The following is a 17,384-nucleotide window of genomic DNA, read 5'->3' on the forward strand; positions in this document are numbered from 1 at the left end:
TTTTGCGGTTTCATATCTGAACATTTCACAAGGATAACACATTTTTGATATTGATGGCTAACATTTGGTGAGGGTGAAATCTTGCCAAAATTGTGAAATGCATTTTGGTTAAATTTCAGATGGGCATCATTGGAGATAAATAAACAAATAGCAGCTCAACCCGTTGCGGCCATTATTTAGCGTAATTAAATAGCGCATGAAAAATGAGTAAATTATGGAATGTGAAACGGTCGTAAATTTTGGTCGAAGAGGTCGTTGAGTCCGCTGGCCAAACTGTTGCTCTGATCCTGCTCCTTTCTGACCTTCCGACTGTTGATTTTATTAAAATCATTTCGTTTTTTATGGTCATTGGATGGCGGCATATACGACAGCGGTGTACTTAATTACAACTGCATTATAATAACGTTACAATTATTGTTATTATTTTTTATCCAAGCATCCGGGCCATTGTCCCGGCCACATTTATAAAACGCCCATTATTCATGGCCCGGTCAGGGGCTATTAAACTCCGTTGGCCAAATATTGGGGAAGTGGCCGAGCGAACCATTTCAAAATAAATTAAAATTTTTATGCCTGTATGCGAAATATATTAAATGTTTTGTGCATAAGAAACTCCCCTTAATGAGACGCACAATTAATGCATTCGAGTCGGGGGCTCCATAAACCGATGCCATAAATTCAGCTCTGTGCTCTGGTAATTAGTGGCCAAGGTTAATGGCAGCGGGAAAAACACCCTCAGGACGAGTTCATCAGGAGCACAATCGTAGGAAGCCCAAAAAAAACTTATAGTCCGATTCTGGACGCTGGTTAAGCTTGGATTAACCAAACGGATTTTTAAATCCATTTGATTTGCTCCACTGACCACTTTTTTGTAAGTTACTATTAAGTCCTAATTAAAAAAGTATTTGATGAGGCCTTGGACCACCTGTTTCTTTTTGTCAAATATTTCCATTTCTTTGTTTTGTCAATAAATCAAATCATTCGCATTGCATATTAAGCATATTTTGCCATATTTTAATAGTAATTGAAAGCATTGTGAAATGGGGCTCGTTTGTGGAAAGGATCAAAATGCTGCTTAAGAACTTGTGATTGAAAATATTGCCTAAGGAAGTGCGACTACTATATATGTGTTAGCATATGTAATGCATTACTGTGTAATAATTTACTTCACTTCTGTTTTTAGTATAGGACATGCTCTCAAACTAATTATTGTGGCGTATTGAAAGTATGTTTAGTAAACAGATTTTTTTTAAGGCTTATAGCTTCGCTTTCTAAGTGCGGTTCATCATCATCATGGACACGCTGTAAATTAGCTTTATAATCTGCAAAATTATTAAATAATAGTGAGAATATCTAAGAATAGAATTCCACATCTCGCACCTGCAGAGCAGTTCTCACGGATAATGACATAACCCCAAGAATCCGTATAGTATGCGGATATTGGGACTCCCGCAACATCAGACCAAACAGTTTTCGCTGGTCGCCACTCAATTCATACCAGGTAACATTGCAGATGCTCTCGTAGACCTGGTCATACTGAAGGAGAAGTATAAGAGCCTGTTAATAGCTATTAAATTGGGTTACAGAACACAACACCCACTCCAAACTCAAGGATGGTGCCAAGAATGCAATAGATGGACATGCTGTAGGCGGAAACCACGAAGAAGATGGCCGATGGCATGTGAAAGCTGGCCAAATTGATGCAGAAGCTGAGCATCATGGCCAGAGCCATGGACAGAACCTGAGTTGCAATCAATTCGTAGTACAAGGCGTTAACCATGCGACAGTAGCTAAAATGTATAGAATATTAATTCATTATTCAAAGGTAATGATTGCTGTGCAATTTTTAGATTTCCTACTCTGTGAAAAGTTGGTGCCATTTGATCACTTCCAAGAGAAGGTATTGCCGTTTTTCCTCGCCATAAATCCGAGCTCCAACTCTCACTTGCGCTCTATTATCTGCCTTCTGTTCCAGGGCTTGATTCAGTTCGTCTATCTTTAGTTGAAGCATATCGGCGAAGGTTAATATTTGGGTCAAGCCAAGAAATACAAATAAGTCCCCGGCATAGAAACCAACGCCTTGGACAACCATCGTTACCTAGTACGAAATAAATTGCCATTAATTTACGGTTAAAATACATTTTTTCATGGTTTTTACCAACTGAATCAAGTACGTGACTGTATAGCAAAAGTTGTTCTCCAGCGGAAGTCCTGGAATCAAGTACTGCATGGCAGTGACCCTGGTTCCATCGTACATCAACATGGCCAAAGGCAAGATGCCCATCAGGCAAAAGGCGAAGACGTATCCATTCCGAATGATCCTCATGATGCCGAGCAATCGATCGATGTTGGAATTCAAGGTCCGGTGGTAAGATTCCCCCCGATTCTCGTACTCCTCGTAAATGCTACGAGTGTACAATATGAGACGCCTCATGTCCTGGTGTTTCAGCAGGCAAGTCAGGAACTTTCCGAGTCCATGGAATAGTCCGCCGCCCATTAGGCTGGCCTTGAGGCCCACACCCCAGTCACCGCCATTATTTAGTATGGAAAAAACAGTGAAGCCCGTATAATTTACAATCGCAAAGATTGTGGTCCAGGTGCGGTAGTTAAACTCCAATTTGGGTGCCAGCACATCCACGCCGAGGAGATTAGTCAAGCTATTGATGTTCTTGGATAGCTCGCGAAAGCGGCTTGCAGGACTCACTGCCACAGGATAGCTCATCGTGATGTAACTGATTTGAATGACCTGTTCCGTACTTTTATGAGAAAATATTTGTGTTGACAATCCATATGACTGCAAAGGCCGCGGCAATTATCTTAATTAGCAAGCAATTGAGTAATTAAGGGGCTTAATCGTTACAATTGCAATTTTGTAGTATTACCATCTGAGTTATAAACATTTTGTTCATGGATTTAAGTTACTATATTTATAGCATAGGGACCTTTGTACAAAATTTTTACTTAATAACACTTAGATATGAATACAGCTATCAAGGCTAACCCTTGAGAATCTGAATTCACCTTACTCCTGGTCTGCAATTAAGAATTCCAAATTCACTAAGCGGCTTAATATTTTAAGGTCTGGAGAGCCTTCGAGCCCCAAGAAATTCACATTGTTTGCATTCCTGTACTTATTGCACAATGGGAGCATTCCAGAAGAATTTTGCCCAAGATTTCTTCGCCCTGGGTTAGGAAACCGCAGTATTAACACAATAAAGTTTCGTCCTTCGCCTTCCCCTTTTATGACTGGGTGGCCACCTTTCGCATACAATTATACGCCTTTGTTTCGAAAGTCCTTCGATGGCATTCATCATACGCACTGTTGTCTAATACACTTCAGAGTGCGGAACGTTATTAGTCAGGACCCCTTGGATGGCCTGGCGGGTATATATATGTATGCACTAGTTCATTGTGTGCTTTTTGTTATTAATTTCCAAGCTATAAATTTTGCTTTGCCACATTTCTAAAGGCCAATCCCCAACTAAAACTACTCACTTGTACTTGGGCCAAGGAATGGGAGATGGAAAATGGGATGGGACCTCACCTTTTCCACGCTCGAACAGCTTTCGGTTTTTGTCTGCGGTATTTTGTTATTCTGGCCGATCCAGCAGCTCCGCCTTCCATCTGCTGCATCTTTTGTTTATGCCTCACAATGGCCTGCCGCAGGTTTTTACTGCCTTCCATTGTGTTCCTGCCTTGTGTGTGTTTGATTTCCCATACCCATTGTGGGGGTATGCTGAAACTATGAACGTCTTGATGACAAATAATAATATAAGTTTAATATTATTCCACACACTGCTAACCAAGACGCCAAGAAGTATGCACCATGTCTTGTGGTAAAAAACAAAGTAATGAGTACCTCTTAGTCGAAACATTCAAACACACACTCTTCCTTCTGTTTTTTGTATTTTCGTTGTCTTCTCCTTGGCTGCCTGCCTGCCTATAAAATGCAATGGAATTTCATATTGTGCTAGTATATATCGGCATCAACATAATGCTCTCGGATAATATTCCCCGGCATTTTTGCTCTGCGGCACGTAAAAAATGCAGGCTATACTCACACACACATACACATACAAGCCCACCCAACCTCAAACACGGTGTTACATGCCTGTGCGTTTGATGTTTAATCAATTGAAAATGCGAGTGTGTGCCATTGATGGTTCACCCATTCCCCTTGATTTCCCCGAAAATCTTGGCGCCTCAACTCCGGCGTCTGCCTTACGGCCTGCATAATGGCCATAGTGTGGTGGTGCGGCATTATAGCGGTATGACCTAAGCCAGGGTCGGATTTGCAACCTGACTTCCGCATCGCCCCGACGGCTGTTTGCCGAGCACAAACTGAAAACTGCAGTCGGGTCTTAAGACGCGCTCTCTAGAAAAACATTAGCAAGATTGCAAGGTGCGTGTGCGGTGGCCCACGCCCATCCAACCGCCCACCCACTCCCACATCCACTTCCTTATTGAAAGGGAATTGAACGCTCGACTTGCAGGACGGCTTCCTTTCGCAGGATTCCCCTTTGCTGCAAGCCGCCTGAATGGCACAAAGAGGAATAAAAATTACAATATTGCCGCTGCCGCCGACGCGTCGACGATGCAATGGAAATGGAAGGCAAACAACAGGCACAACTACAACCACACGCAGCATGCACTGTGCGGAAAAGGGAAGAGATTATATTAAAAATAAGCTGAAATCATCCCTTAACTAGAAGTTGTATATAAATAAATATTATCCTTTTAGCTATAACTGTAATCATTTTCCGTAGCTTATCAGCTATAGTAACACGTGAAAGCTAACCCATCGAAACAGGTTAATCTTGACCTTAGTCCGCCGCTTTTCTCCCAGTGCACATACACACAAAAGGAAGTGCAGAGCCTTAAGCTGCCTATGGAGGCATTCATGCGTTTGTGTGCGAGTGTGTGCGTGGGAGAGTGTTTCTTGTATTGAAACTTCCTTTAATGGCTTCCGGTTATCATTATTGGCACAAGGCATTGTCCGTCCCGCTCCTGCGGCTGCGTGTCTATAAAGATTAAGCGCATTGTTCTTTGTTGATTCTTTTCGTCATGCAAAGAAATTAATATTCGCAATCCATTATCGTTTCTAATAGCTCACATACGAGCGGCATACACACACAAGGGGCATGTTTAATAACCCTAATGGGACGGCTTAAAGCCTTAAAGCTGCTGCTGGCGACCTTTGCCCAGTGGCCCACTGCCCCCTGATGCATAATCAATCAATCGAACGCTTTAAGCTGCTGACTAATATGCAGCAAAAGGACCTAAAACAGGGGCAATATCTTAAAGTGTCCTCGCTACTGGCCCACAGATACACACATTGATAGATGGGCGGACCCCAGTACGTCAGCGTCATTCGCTCTGGCTAATGATGACAAATTTTTTATGGGTATTATGAGCGGCAGTGACTTAAAGCGTGTGGGAATGGCTAAGAGGCACTGTAAAAAATATTGGATTTTATTTTTACTTTAAAGAAGTCAGTAAGTAAGGTCTGTTAAAAAGTGTATTTACTTCGTAAACGTGAAGAAAACCGTCGTGAAAGATAGTTGCTTATCTTATTTATTGAAATGTATTGTTTGTTGCTAAAATCCATACACGTTTGGTAATCTCTCTTACATATTTTATACTCTATTAGAAAGTAAAGGTACTCCTTTTTTCTCCCCGTGCTTACATAGAACTTTGGGTGTTGGCTGTTTCGGTTTCTGTTTCCCTCCCGTTGGCCAACCCTTGGTCATCCAGGGCTCTTTATTAATTTGACAGCATCAACAGGAGCTGGCTGACTTGGCACGCTAATGATTGAAATGAACTCCGGCATGGTCTCCGGTCTCTGGTCTCCGGACTCCGGACTCCCTGCTCCGGGAAAAGCCAGTGTAACGCCTACCGTCTAACCGGCAGCAGCTTGATTGATGGTTATCACTCACTGGACGCCGGGAAGAGCCACTACAAGGACTTCAGATTAAATGCTGTAGGTGTGTCATAACTTTTTTCCTGCGCCTGGCATTCCTCCGGCTCATTCCTCACTCCTCATTGCCCGTGCCTCTTGCCCTTGTCCCATTCCTCATTTCCAATCCACAATCCTCATTGTGCCGCATTGCTCCTTTGTTTGGGCGACATTTGGGCACTTGTCATCCATCCACTGACACAAACGCCGCACCCAGACGCTAAGTATGCTAAAGAAAGGACCTCGAAAGGGACTCCAAATATGGAATCCAAAAATACATCTGCCTTGTCACATTCGAATGGAAAAGAGACAAAAATAAACCGCCACTGGTCATGTTTGAAAGCAAATAAGGCCAATTAACAAATGCAAATACGCAGCACATTTTTGCACTTTTTTATTGGATGGCAAAAAGCAGAGGTTAAAATGAATCAGCTAAACGACATGTGGGGACAGTTTAAATTAATCTGCATGAGTTGTGGGTTTGGATAAGATCTCGGGTATTAAACGTAATTGAAAAGCACGAATGAAAGTACAACTAAATTAATCATAAACTTTGTTTATGGTCTCTGTGTTAATTGCAGTTACAAAGAAATTTAAAACAAAAAAATTGTCAATTAACTAGCTTACGAATCCTTCAAAGTTTAATTGCCTTTAGCCTTAAACAAGTCCTTTGATACTTTTAAGATTAGGGGAAATATCTACATACAAAAATGAACTTAAAAATAAATCTATGTCCTACATTCATTATATATTCATAAACATTCTTTAATAGATACTTGAAACTCGTTTTCGGCACAACTAATGAATAATGAAAATTGAATATATTCACAAAGCATTTCGAAATCCATCTTAGGCTTTGTTAGCAAGGGATTAGGGGAACCCTATTCAAAAATCTATCTCATACCATCTTATCAGGTGTGTCAGAAAATGATGGATCCCATATTTTTGCATTTCGTGTAGGAGGTCGAAACCAACAAAAATGTCCTTAAAAAGTTACACTCAGTAAAGTTCCCAAATCTCGGACGATTGTAGGCCACAAAATGTTGCTCGTTTCCTTTCCGACTCTAAGGCCTCCCAAGAGAAAATATCCCCCAAAATAAGAGAGAACTAGAATTCAATAAGGGTATTTATCATAGAAATTCACTCAATGAGAAAAATTGGCCTTTCCAGTCAGAACGCAGGGCGGGACATTTGCTCTTTGACCTTAGGGAAATATCCGCTGAATGGAAGTATAAGAGTGAAAAATGGAAACTCACTCGCCACGAAAGAGAGACTTCGTAGGGAAACTCTCCTTTAGAGGTTTGAAAATGGGCTAACGGATTGTAAGAAATTCTTTTTAAACTTCACTTGTTGCCAGCGCCTGAAGATTAAGGCCTTATCCGATTAAACGACTGCTGGCTATATAGCCTAAGCCTTGGAAAATATTTAATTCTCACTGCCACGTCCGCTTTTCAGGCGTCCGCAATCAAGGACATCGGTGGGCAATGGGCGGCCGAACGGAAACGGAAAAATGAGATTTATGATGTGTACAATGGCGGGCTGAGAGCAGGTCCGGTGGCCAGGTGGAAAATGGGTGGCAGCGAGGGGGCTGCAGAGGAAGCACTTATAAATAAAAGTATGTGTGTACATACCATAAATGCTGGGTGAATTATTAAAATAAAAGTGAAGCGGAAACGTAACAAAGGTTCGGCGGCGGCATTTATGACAGGAAAACGCGAAACGCAACACAAAGAGATTGCTGTGGCACGCATCTAAAACGAGATATGCCACGCCGGAAATAAGCGCCAATACAGCAGCCTTCACTCACGCATACAAACTCACGTTCTGGCTGTGTGCAGGTAACACACATACAGTAATGTTTACGCACTGGCAAATCAAGATCCCCCATAAGTAGGCTTCATTTGCCAAGCAAATGCTGCCAAGAAAATCGAAAAAAACAACGTCTTGAGAAATTTGCTGGATGCCCTATATTTGACAAGGCTTGCTTTGGATTTTTTGCAAGATTTTGATTATATTAAATATTCGGATTTCTATATTTAATAACTACAACGTATTAAACCATATTATTTATATAAATAACTCAAAAGGAAAATGCTTAAATTCTTAAGATATTTTTGGAAATATTTTAAATATACGAATTGGCATTATAACTTATTGTTGTTACATTCTAAAAAAATCTATGTATAGCTTAACAAATTTCAATTTCCATTTTAATTACAACTTTTAATCTAAAAATTATAGAATTTTTAACAATTTATAATGTTAAATTAGTTTCCAATCACCTCGAAAGTCTCTTTGTGGATTTTATAGATATGTTTAAAAATATAATAATAAAACTCTGAATGGAATACAAATAGCTTTGCTTCAGAGATCAGATACTTAGCTCTAACTTAAGAAATACATCCAAATTCTGCATAATTCATTCGCCAAGAAAAACCATTAGTGTGGAATGGCCGGACTCTTTGGGGAAAAAAGAGTATGGGGACGGGGCAGGATTACTAGTCAAACTAAATACAAATGTATGCATGTAAACAAGCGCCCACTTAGGCAACCTGCCACGCCCCCGCCCATCTAGCCCCTACCAATCAGCCAGCCCCCGCTCGTCCTGTGTATTAATGTTCATTGAAGCGATCAAAATCAAGTCGACTACGGCTAATGCTACGCACATTTCTTGGTTTTTTCTTACTTTTTTTTTATTATTCCTTGGCCGATCCCAACCGTCGATGGCCCAAACTGCCTGTGCGAACTTTCGCTTGTTATTTGCAGTTTGCCTCGGCAACAATAACAAGAGCGAGAACGGAAAACAAGGACAACAGGCGAGTCCTGGAGGAAAAGAGGAAGCTTTTGATTTTATATGTATGTGCGCAGGCATTTCTGTTTGTTTTCGCCTCTCGTCTCTCGTCTCTCGTTTTTCGCCTTCGACGCTTGGCTTTCGTTTTTTAAGGTCGTTTACAGCAAACATTTCGTTTGCCCAACGGATGAGGGGAGTGGGGTTTGTACCGAAATGTATGTTATTATTATGGGGCATGTTGTTAACTACCCATACGCAAAACGCACTTTTTTCCCCCACTTCCTTTGCCGGGCCGGAGCATAAAACGGATTTGTGAAATCGCTTGGAAAAAATATAATCAAAATTGTTTTCAAATGACTTACAATTGCTAGGGTACGTGCACTAGGAGAAAACTGTGGGAAGTTAAAGTGGATAGGTTTTGAGTTGGAAACATAATGATAAAAGTAATAAAATATAAATGTTAAGTTTACCTAAATGTAAATACAATTCACCTTCTTCGAAAAATCGGGAATAGAAGCTGATTAAAAAGAAGAATAAACTGAAATTAAGGAAGACTTAAATAGAAATAATAAAATAGAAAATAGTATCAGTAGTATCAAAATCAGGTTCACCTTTTTATTAACTGACATATTTTTGTGCGATTCATTTGTATTTTTCTCAATTTTTTTGTACAGTGCCTTTGTGGGCGGATCCGGCCTAGGAATTGGGCAAACATTGAATTTGGGAATGTAATTATGCGTCTGGGTCTGGGGTGTCAACTGTCAGCCAATCGCCGTAACTTAAGCCACGCATTTGCCGCTGACAACTGGAAAAATTGCCGTTTTTATGGGGCCACTCCATTGGGAGATTGGTGGCCAGTTGGCTGACCCGAGGAATGTGCCAGGGTTTCTTACTTCCTGGCTATTTTCGGTATGCGTCGAGTTAATAGCAAAAGCCATTGTTCGGACAGAGTCCATTGGCAATTACTTTGCGGTCCATTATTCCGTCTTAGGCACACCGAATTCCGGAAAATAGAGAACAGTACCAAGCTCACTCCTGGGATCATTAGAGTTCTCTAGCCGTAAGTTGGTTAAAATTCTTGTGCTAATATGTTTTCGGTGGGTAATGTTACGAATGTGTTTATGCGAGGCATTTTTTTTAATTTTTTATATGGTGATACTTAAACTAGTATCAGTCTTCTGGTTAAATCTAAAACATATATTTGATATACTTTCTATTTCGACTTGTCCTTAAGATATAAAGAGTTCATGAAATAAGCAGCATAAACGCAGCACATTAATGTATCTTTGTATCTAGCTGGCGCTCGTTGTCAGTTCCAATATTTTATGATGGCCACCATTGAACCCTCCATGAGGAGCACATAAATTCACCAAAACGCAGCCAATGTATCGCTCCTTGAGAGAGCGAGAATGGCGCCCAACAATGCAGCAAAATGTTGTAGAAAAATGCCATACTCAGATGTCCTCATTCCAATCGCTTCCCCGCTAGCCTCCCCCAAGAAACTCCCCTTTTTTGCTGGCAGAGAAGACAAAAAACTACGTACACATCATCATTGTCAATTGCCGGATGTGGGGTGAGTTCTGAGAAAGGACGAGGATACTGAGGGAAACCGAGGAAGAGCAAGGGAAAAGCGGGACAAGCAAGCAAGGCGGGCAATCGCTGCCGCTGTATTCATTGTTGCCACGTAATTGCATTTCGCTATCGCAGATATTTATAGCTCCACTCGGTCAAGAGCAGCAGTTGGTAGTGGCCAATGCTTTGGCAGCAACAGATTTTTCCCAGCAAATGCGGTCAACCGCAAAAGCGCAGCGGCAAAGTCGTTACAAGGATAAGGGCGTTAGAGCGCACGGCTTGTTGTTGCTGCCTCCGGGCATTAGTCCTGCCATCGCAGGCAAATAAAAATAAGCAATGTCTGGGCCCGATTCGCGGCGCCGTTGTCATGAAGCGTATTGAACACCGACCGGCCATGGCGTGGCCATTGTCATTGCATTTCGCGTCCCAGAGCCAACATGGCAAATGGAAAACCAGCTAATGCACTGCAAGAAAAGAGGTGCCAGTAAACATGATTGATTTTAAATTCCAAGTAAGCTATTGGCCATACAAATGTGCTATAATTAAGTTCCTCCTGTTCACAGGATAAACAAATATTATTATCATCATTTTATTATAAACAAACCTTAATGATTCTCTGAAGATAAACAAGAATACTTCTGTACACTTTATACTCTATAAAATTGAGATTTTTATTTCCAGTGCACATGCAAGATGCAAGTATTCCACTTTTGCAGCTGCCATACTGCCACTTATTCGGAAAAGTACTTGACGACGGGGCCGCATTAGTGGCCCGCTTAACAATGGCCACCGGAAGCCAATTTTTATTGAATCAAGCTTGGCCAGGCTGTGATGACCAATGAGTAAGATGACTCCAGCGCTGTGTCCCAGCCTGCAAAGAATGTGATAAGCTTTTTTGGAGGGTTGGGAAAAGGGGAGCGGGGGAAAGCCTGAAGAACTGGTGGAGACAGTGCATTTTCCCTTAAACAGTGGAAATCTTTAAAAGGACTTCAAAATTAAATACATTTGTTGAAGTTTCTTAGCTAAGAGGATGTATTATAATATATTATGTTTTATAATTATTTATAATTGATAATATTAATAAACTATTTATTTTCTTGGGAGCTTTAGCCCAATAAAAGGGTGACAAGTTTTGCCATTCTCTCAAATGGCTTAGTGAATGCATTACTGAAACTTACCTAATAAATCAATGCCGTTTCTTTTGCTATGTTTTACGACTTATTTGTTTAATTGATTCGTGGAAATTCGTTTTTTCAGTGCCAAGTTTGATTGACTTCAACTTTTCATATTCTTAGCCAAATGCACTTATTTTGATAACCCTGCCCGACTTTCTGTTACACGCGCTGTTTGTTCTCAGTATTGTGCCTTCCGTTCGGCGCCTTTGATGTTGAGCTTGGGAAATGTTTGAAATGAAAATGTGACCTCTGGCCTCTTGGTTTGTTGCCCACCGCAAGCGACGATTGGCGTATAAATTTGGCACACACCACACTCCCATCCCGACGCACATGTGTGTATGTATGTAAATGTTATTGCGAGCATAATTTTCTTTGCTGCCATTTGCCGTGTATTGCTGTTGATGTTGCTGTTGCTATTGCTGTTGCCTTGTTGTGTTGCCTTGTTGTTGCAGTTGCCGTTGCCATTGCAGTTTTTGCACGTTATACGAGCCATTTGCAACAGCAACTACAAGCGACTGCAATGCGGCAGTTGTTGTTGCCGGACCGGAGGCCCAAAGTCGGTGTCGGAGTTGGAGTAATTGCCATCACGTCGCTGGCCAGGAAGAGCCGGTCTAGAAAACGGCCAAGACTGCCAAGGATCGGGTCAAAGAGGAAAGGCTTGCAGAGGGAGAAAGTAAATGTAGTGTTTCAAAAAGAGATTTGCTATGGAAAACTTTAAGCTAATCCTTTTAATCTGAATAAGTTTAATCAAAAAATATGGGGGAAAGGGTTTTTCCATATGGTTTGGATATGCTTTTAATATATTTATATTTGTCTAATAATATAAAACCACAAATCGATTAACTGCTAAGCTGAGTTTGTAATGCAAATTAATTAACTTTGTGCCATTTTCAATCTATTTTTTAGAATGTTTAAAAAGTGTTGAATATGGCACATTTCTTACCTTTTAATCTAGCAGAAAAATATGATTTAAAAAGTTTGTTTTGGAGTTTAAATTTGTTAATATATTACCCCAATTCGATATAGGAATCTTATCTTAATTGCTTTTTAAATCGGTTTTTTGTTGAAATAAATCTAAACATAAGCTAATATTTTTCTCTCTGTCAGAGGTATAGGCCATAGAAATATTCTAAAAATAACAAGGCATAATTTACGTCTGGTGAAGTCCACAACTAATGTAGCAGCAGCTGGCAATGGGAAAAATGCAACTGCCATCTGCCTAAATAATAAATAAAAATGGGATATGTGAGTGTGGGCCATGTTGTTGTTGTTCCTGTTGTTATTACCATTGGTTGTTGTTGCTGACGGAAGTGTTGGTGTTGTTGTAGTTGCTGTTGTTGCCAATGCCATTGTCATTAGCCGTTGGGCAAATAATTTACTTTACCACATTTACTTCGATAACTAACCATTGTGTTGTTGCTACTGCTGCTGTTGCTCTTGTCCATTGTTGGTGTTGTTGTTTTCGGTTCAGGCGCCTGGCTGCCATTGCTACCGCACTCTCACACACACAAATACACGGAAAGAAAAACAAACTAACTGAAAATCAACTGTCCAAAACGAAAATAAATAAGCTCCCCTTAACAGTGATGTTTATTCATTAAATTGTAAACATTTTTTTATTCAACCATTTGTTCAAGACTGAGAGACTGTGAACTATCTCATATTAATTTTCCATTTAAAGAATCAAAAATTTCTTCTTGTGTTCTTATTGATAGCCAGGCCGAGAGCGTTGGGACTCCCGGGGTGGTGTGGATGGCGAGCAACTTGCTGGTGGTGGCTGTGTGTTCCACTTATTGATTTCAATTAACATGCAACAGCATGTCTTCCCGTTGCAGCATGCAACATTCCCCTTTGTTGCAGCCGCTTTTCAATCTTTTCATAGGCTAATGTTACACTTGTGCGTCGTTAGAGCTTGCCCTCTGACCAGCCCCTCTCTCTGTAGCGCCGCCCCCCACGAGTCCTTTGTGTGCCTCGTTGGTATTGTTGTTTCTGCCAGAAGCCTGCTGCTTCGAGTCTAGTCTCCAATAATTATCAATTTTGTGTGAGTTTGTATATTTTGTACGGCTTTGTTTATTTACTTGTTTTTTGGTTTAAGGCATTTTGCTGCTATTTGCTTGGCAAACAGTGCGTATGCGTGTTGTGTTTTGCGGTCAGCCAGCTAGCCAGCTACCCAGCCAGGCTAGCAACGATGCCTAGTAAATTGTGGCCAAGAGCCTTTGGTTATCGGCCAAATGAAAAATGCAAGTTCTACTCAACTGATTAAAATATATGTACATGGAGTTGTGAAAAATAAAAGCAATGAAAGATGTTTTTAGAATTACTTCGAAGACTTGGTGGTTATGTTTCTAAATGAAAATAATCAATGGGCTTAAAAGAGTGTAAGATGTGGGTAATGAAGTAATCAAAACTCAGGAGAGATTCTCGAAACTTAACGCTTAATGCTGCTTTTGGATTGCCCACTACTGTAAAAATATGAAAGACAAAGAAAATTAATCCCATATAGCACAGCATCATGCTGACTTCAACCTTTGGAAACTCTAAGAGATTTTTAATTTAAAACAAAATGTTTCGTTTTATTTCACATCTACATAGCTGTTAACTTAAATCCTAAACTGCATCTATTTATGTACAAATACATTGAAGTTATTAGAGAGTCTGGGAAAGATGGGAGGGGCATGTGTGTGGTTTCTTGAGTATTTAGTTAAATAAGTTAAATTTGACTTGCGGCCACTGCGGTAACCATGGAATGGCGGAATTCGCCGCCGTCTCATCAAAGGTTTCTCAGCATTCCGGCGAAGCATAAGGGGCTTCGATCCGGAGCTAATGTAATTGGTTATTTTAATTATTACCTCAACTTAAAGGTGAATGGGTGGACCTTGGACTATTTATTCGTCGGGTTGTTCTTGGGGTTATTCTGTGCTCAGTCTTTAAAAGCAACTGTACGATTCTTATGTATTCCGTGTGCATACTTTATTTTTTATGCCTGCTGTAGGTGTGTGAGTGTGTGAGTGCTTGTATTTCTGTTTCCTTACACTGGGAGAAATCAAGAGACCAATGCTGTTTTACACTTTAAGACCTTGTTAACTTCGGTAAGTTATAAGTAGCACTTAACTAGCTTAAACATATGCTTAATCCTTCATCTGAGTGATGCCTTCACAACATTGATAAGGTATCCAGGGCCTTGACTTTCCTCTCAGTGTATGTGTGGCAAGCATTTTAAGCCCACTGTTATTGTGGTTTCCTTCTGATCCTTCGGTTCCTTGTGTCGTCTCTCCTTGCCTCCTTGCATTGACTTTCAGGCCTCAAATTGCCGTGACTTAAATTCTTTCCATCTGTGGGTGTGTGTGCTATGAGGCTGTGTGTGTGTGTTTTTAAAAGCCCAATTTTTTCAGGGCCTTCAGGTCTACATCGCCATAGTAATCCTCGCTGTAAAAAGCAGAAACGGCAAGTATTAAATAAATAAAAATTCTTGTTAAATAGCATTCAAAGGGAAATTTCGTTTTAGGGGTTTCCTTGGCCCAACTCTGATTTGTTTAATTAAATTGTTTTGTCTCTTGCCAGCCACGTTCCGAGGAATTTATGCCATGTATGTACATGGTTAACAAGTCACGAGAATTTGATTAGGTAACGAAAAAGAATTTTATTTTTGTGCGTCCAACTTCTGTTTCCGCTCTTCTTATCCTGCCCAAAGGCTCTAGCAGCTCCTGGGCTTGTGTTGAAAATTGACAAAGGAAATATTTATTAAAACCGTAATTAAAAATAATATTGTTAAAATCTTGTTACGAGCACTGCCCTAGCGAGGGGCTCAGCCCGCTCACAAGGATTTGTGGCCTGGCCAGATAAAATGGAAAAGCAGAAAGCTGATAGAGACGGAAAAGGAGGAAGGGACAGAGCAAAGCAACAGGACGTCAAGGATTAAAAGACGCGCTAGCTGGGCGGGCTGCCTTCTGGCCGCAATAACAACATTATCAGCGAACAACAAATTGCCTTTAAAGCGCAGGCAACAAGGACAAGTGCGATGGCGATGGCGATGAGCAGGCGAGGCACGCTTCTGCTACGAGGACATGCATGTCCTCTCACCCGCTCAATTCGCTGCACTCAAAAAAATCCATAAAAATATGTCAAGTTGTTATCTAAAAATAACATATTTAATAAGAAGGATATCTAGAAAAAAGGACTTTAAGTTCATTGAATGATCACCCATAAATATACCTGATTTCCCTCTTTTAAGTACCATTTTCCCTCTGTGTATCTGAACACTTGCCTTCATATAAAATCCACGCTGTGTGTGCGGATCTGGGCAGCGAATGACAAAAAGCGCAAGGCTATTAAATTAAATTAAATGGAATTGACCAAAAACCAAGGACAGCTCTGGGTCCTTGTTGAGAAGTCAGCACCATAAATGTAGCGGCTTATTCTCGGCCCTGATGAACATGCGGTTCATGATGGTAGGGGCAGTAGTCTGTGTGGGGGTGTAAGCTGCAAAATATGGCTCTTGTTTAGTGGTCCAAAATTGTTTTTCTTTTATTTACGTTTCTCGTTTACTTTTTTCGTGGATTTCTTGGCCAACCTAGATCCCTCGACCGCCCTCCTTCCCCTGCTGTATACATATATATTGACAAGCAGTTGCCGGCTCATAACTTTGGCCTGGTCTCTAGTTTTATGTTCTACCTGTGCGTTTATATCATCATTAAAATTAATTAGAGTCAAAATGTTAAAAGGATTTCATTGCCAGGCGGACAGAGCCACAGAGCAGTCCGCTGGCTATTATCCATCAAGAGTTACTATCCCGTTGCTCAACTCGCACACAGTCTCTGCCGTCAGTCTTCTCTCTCTCATCTCGCAACTCGCATCTGCACTGTGGTTGGCAAGTGCCTGTTGGCCAGTTTCTACTTCTGCACGGAGAATAAAAACCAGAATTCGGTCCTTAAAATCTAAACTTTTAAATAGGTTTGGCAATTACGGTATAAATACGAAAGGCACTAGGTATGTTTAGGTTTTACTGTAAGTTTTCCCTAACATGTTTAAAATTCAAAAATGATTTTAACTATCCCGAGACAAGTGACTTGTGAATTTGTTTAACAGCTATATTCAGGCTATATATCGTGGTTGAAAGGGTCTAATATATCTTTGCCAATATAAACTTTCTTTCTTTTAGTGATTTTGCCCAGGACATTGGTGTAATTCTGTTAAACTTAGATCATTTTTGTTTATAAAACACTTGTATGTCCGTAGTCCGTTATCCGTTGTGAGTCCCTTTTTTCAGCACCTAACCTCAGTTAGCCGCAAACATAAGCAGGACACACAGGATTCTTATGGCGAAATGGGGAAAGCAGCAACTTTTAATTGAAGATTGCTTACTTGCTGCACTTAACTGCCAGCCCGCAGCCACAACGAGAGCATTCCGAAATGTATTAAAGTAAAAGATGACATCCAGCGGTTGGTGTGTGGTCCCCAGGACCAAGGATACCAGACAACCAGAACACCAGGAGTCGAGTTGTAGAGGTCGAAGGGGAGTGGCGAGTGGCATTAAGAGCTGAGCCAAGAGCAACATCAAACTGAATGGATGCAGGCGACTTTATGCTCATATTTGCCCCAAAAATTCCGAGAGCTCTTTATGCGGCTTTTCTATGCCAAAAGAGCTTATGGGACACACACACACACCAAGCCTTTCTACACACACACACATTCATAGGAACACACACAGACAAGGGGGAGCAGAAAATGTCCTTTAGCGACAACTTGTGCCTTGAGTTTGTATAGTTTTATAATTTTTATTTAATTAGTTTTAAAACTTTTTTCCAGTGCGCCATAAATGCACACAAGCGCAGGTTCACCCATACACACACAAGCACAGACAGAGACATTCGCACACAGAGGCAAAAGTTAA

General features: G+C 40.8%; 1 protein-coding gene across 1 annotated transcript; it reads right to left on the minus strand.

Moving 5' to 3' along the window:
* Positions 1–1,220: 1,220 nt before the first annotated feature.
* On the minus strand, positions 1,221–2,722 carry LOC108115240 (putative odorant receptor 83c). The gene is made up of 5 exons (XM_017226597.2): positions 2,159–2,722; positions 1,860–2,098; positions 1,601–1,790; positions 1,381–1,536; positions 1,221–1,322 (listed from the first exon to the last, which is right to left on the minus strand). Exons 1-5 carry the CDS (start codon positions 2,720–2,722, stop codon positions 1,272–1,274), a joined length of 1,200 nt encoding a protein of 399 aa, XP_017082086.2. The 3' UTR covers positions 1,221–1,271.
* Between the last annotated feature and the right edge of the window lie 14,662 nt (positions 2,723–17,384).

The sequence above is a fragment of the Drosophila eugracilis genome, unplaced genomic scaffold, assembly GCF_018153835.1.
Source record: "Drosophila eugracilis isolate 14026-0451.02 unplaced genomic scaffold, ASM1815383v1 contig_1897, whole genome shotgun sequence".
In the NCBI taxonomy this organism is placed as follows: domain Eukaryota; kingdom Metazoa; phylum Arthropoda; class Insecta; order Diptera; family Drosophilidae; genus Drosophila; species Drosophila eugracilis.

Coding starts and splice junctions, on each gene's coding strand:
- LOC108115240 (XM_017226597.2), bottom strand. CDS start 2,722: ATGAGCTATCCTGTGGCAGTGAGTCCTGCAAGCCGCTTTCGCGAGCTA. Junction 2,099..2,158: donor TCACGTACTTGATTCAGTTG/GTAAAAACCATG, acceptor ATTTCGTACTAG/GTAACGATGGTTGTCCAAGG. Junction 1,791..1,859: donor TGGCACCAACTTTTCACAGA/GTAGGAAATCTA, acceptor TATACATTTTAG/CTACTGTCGCATGGTTAACG.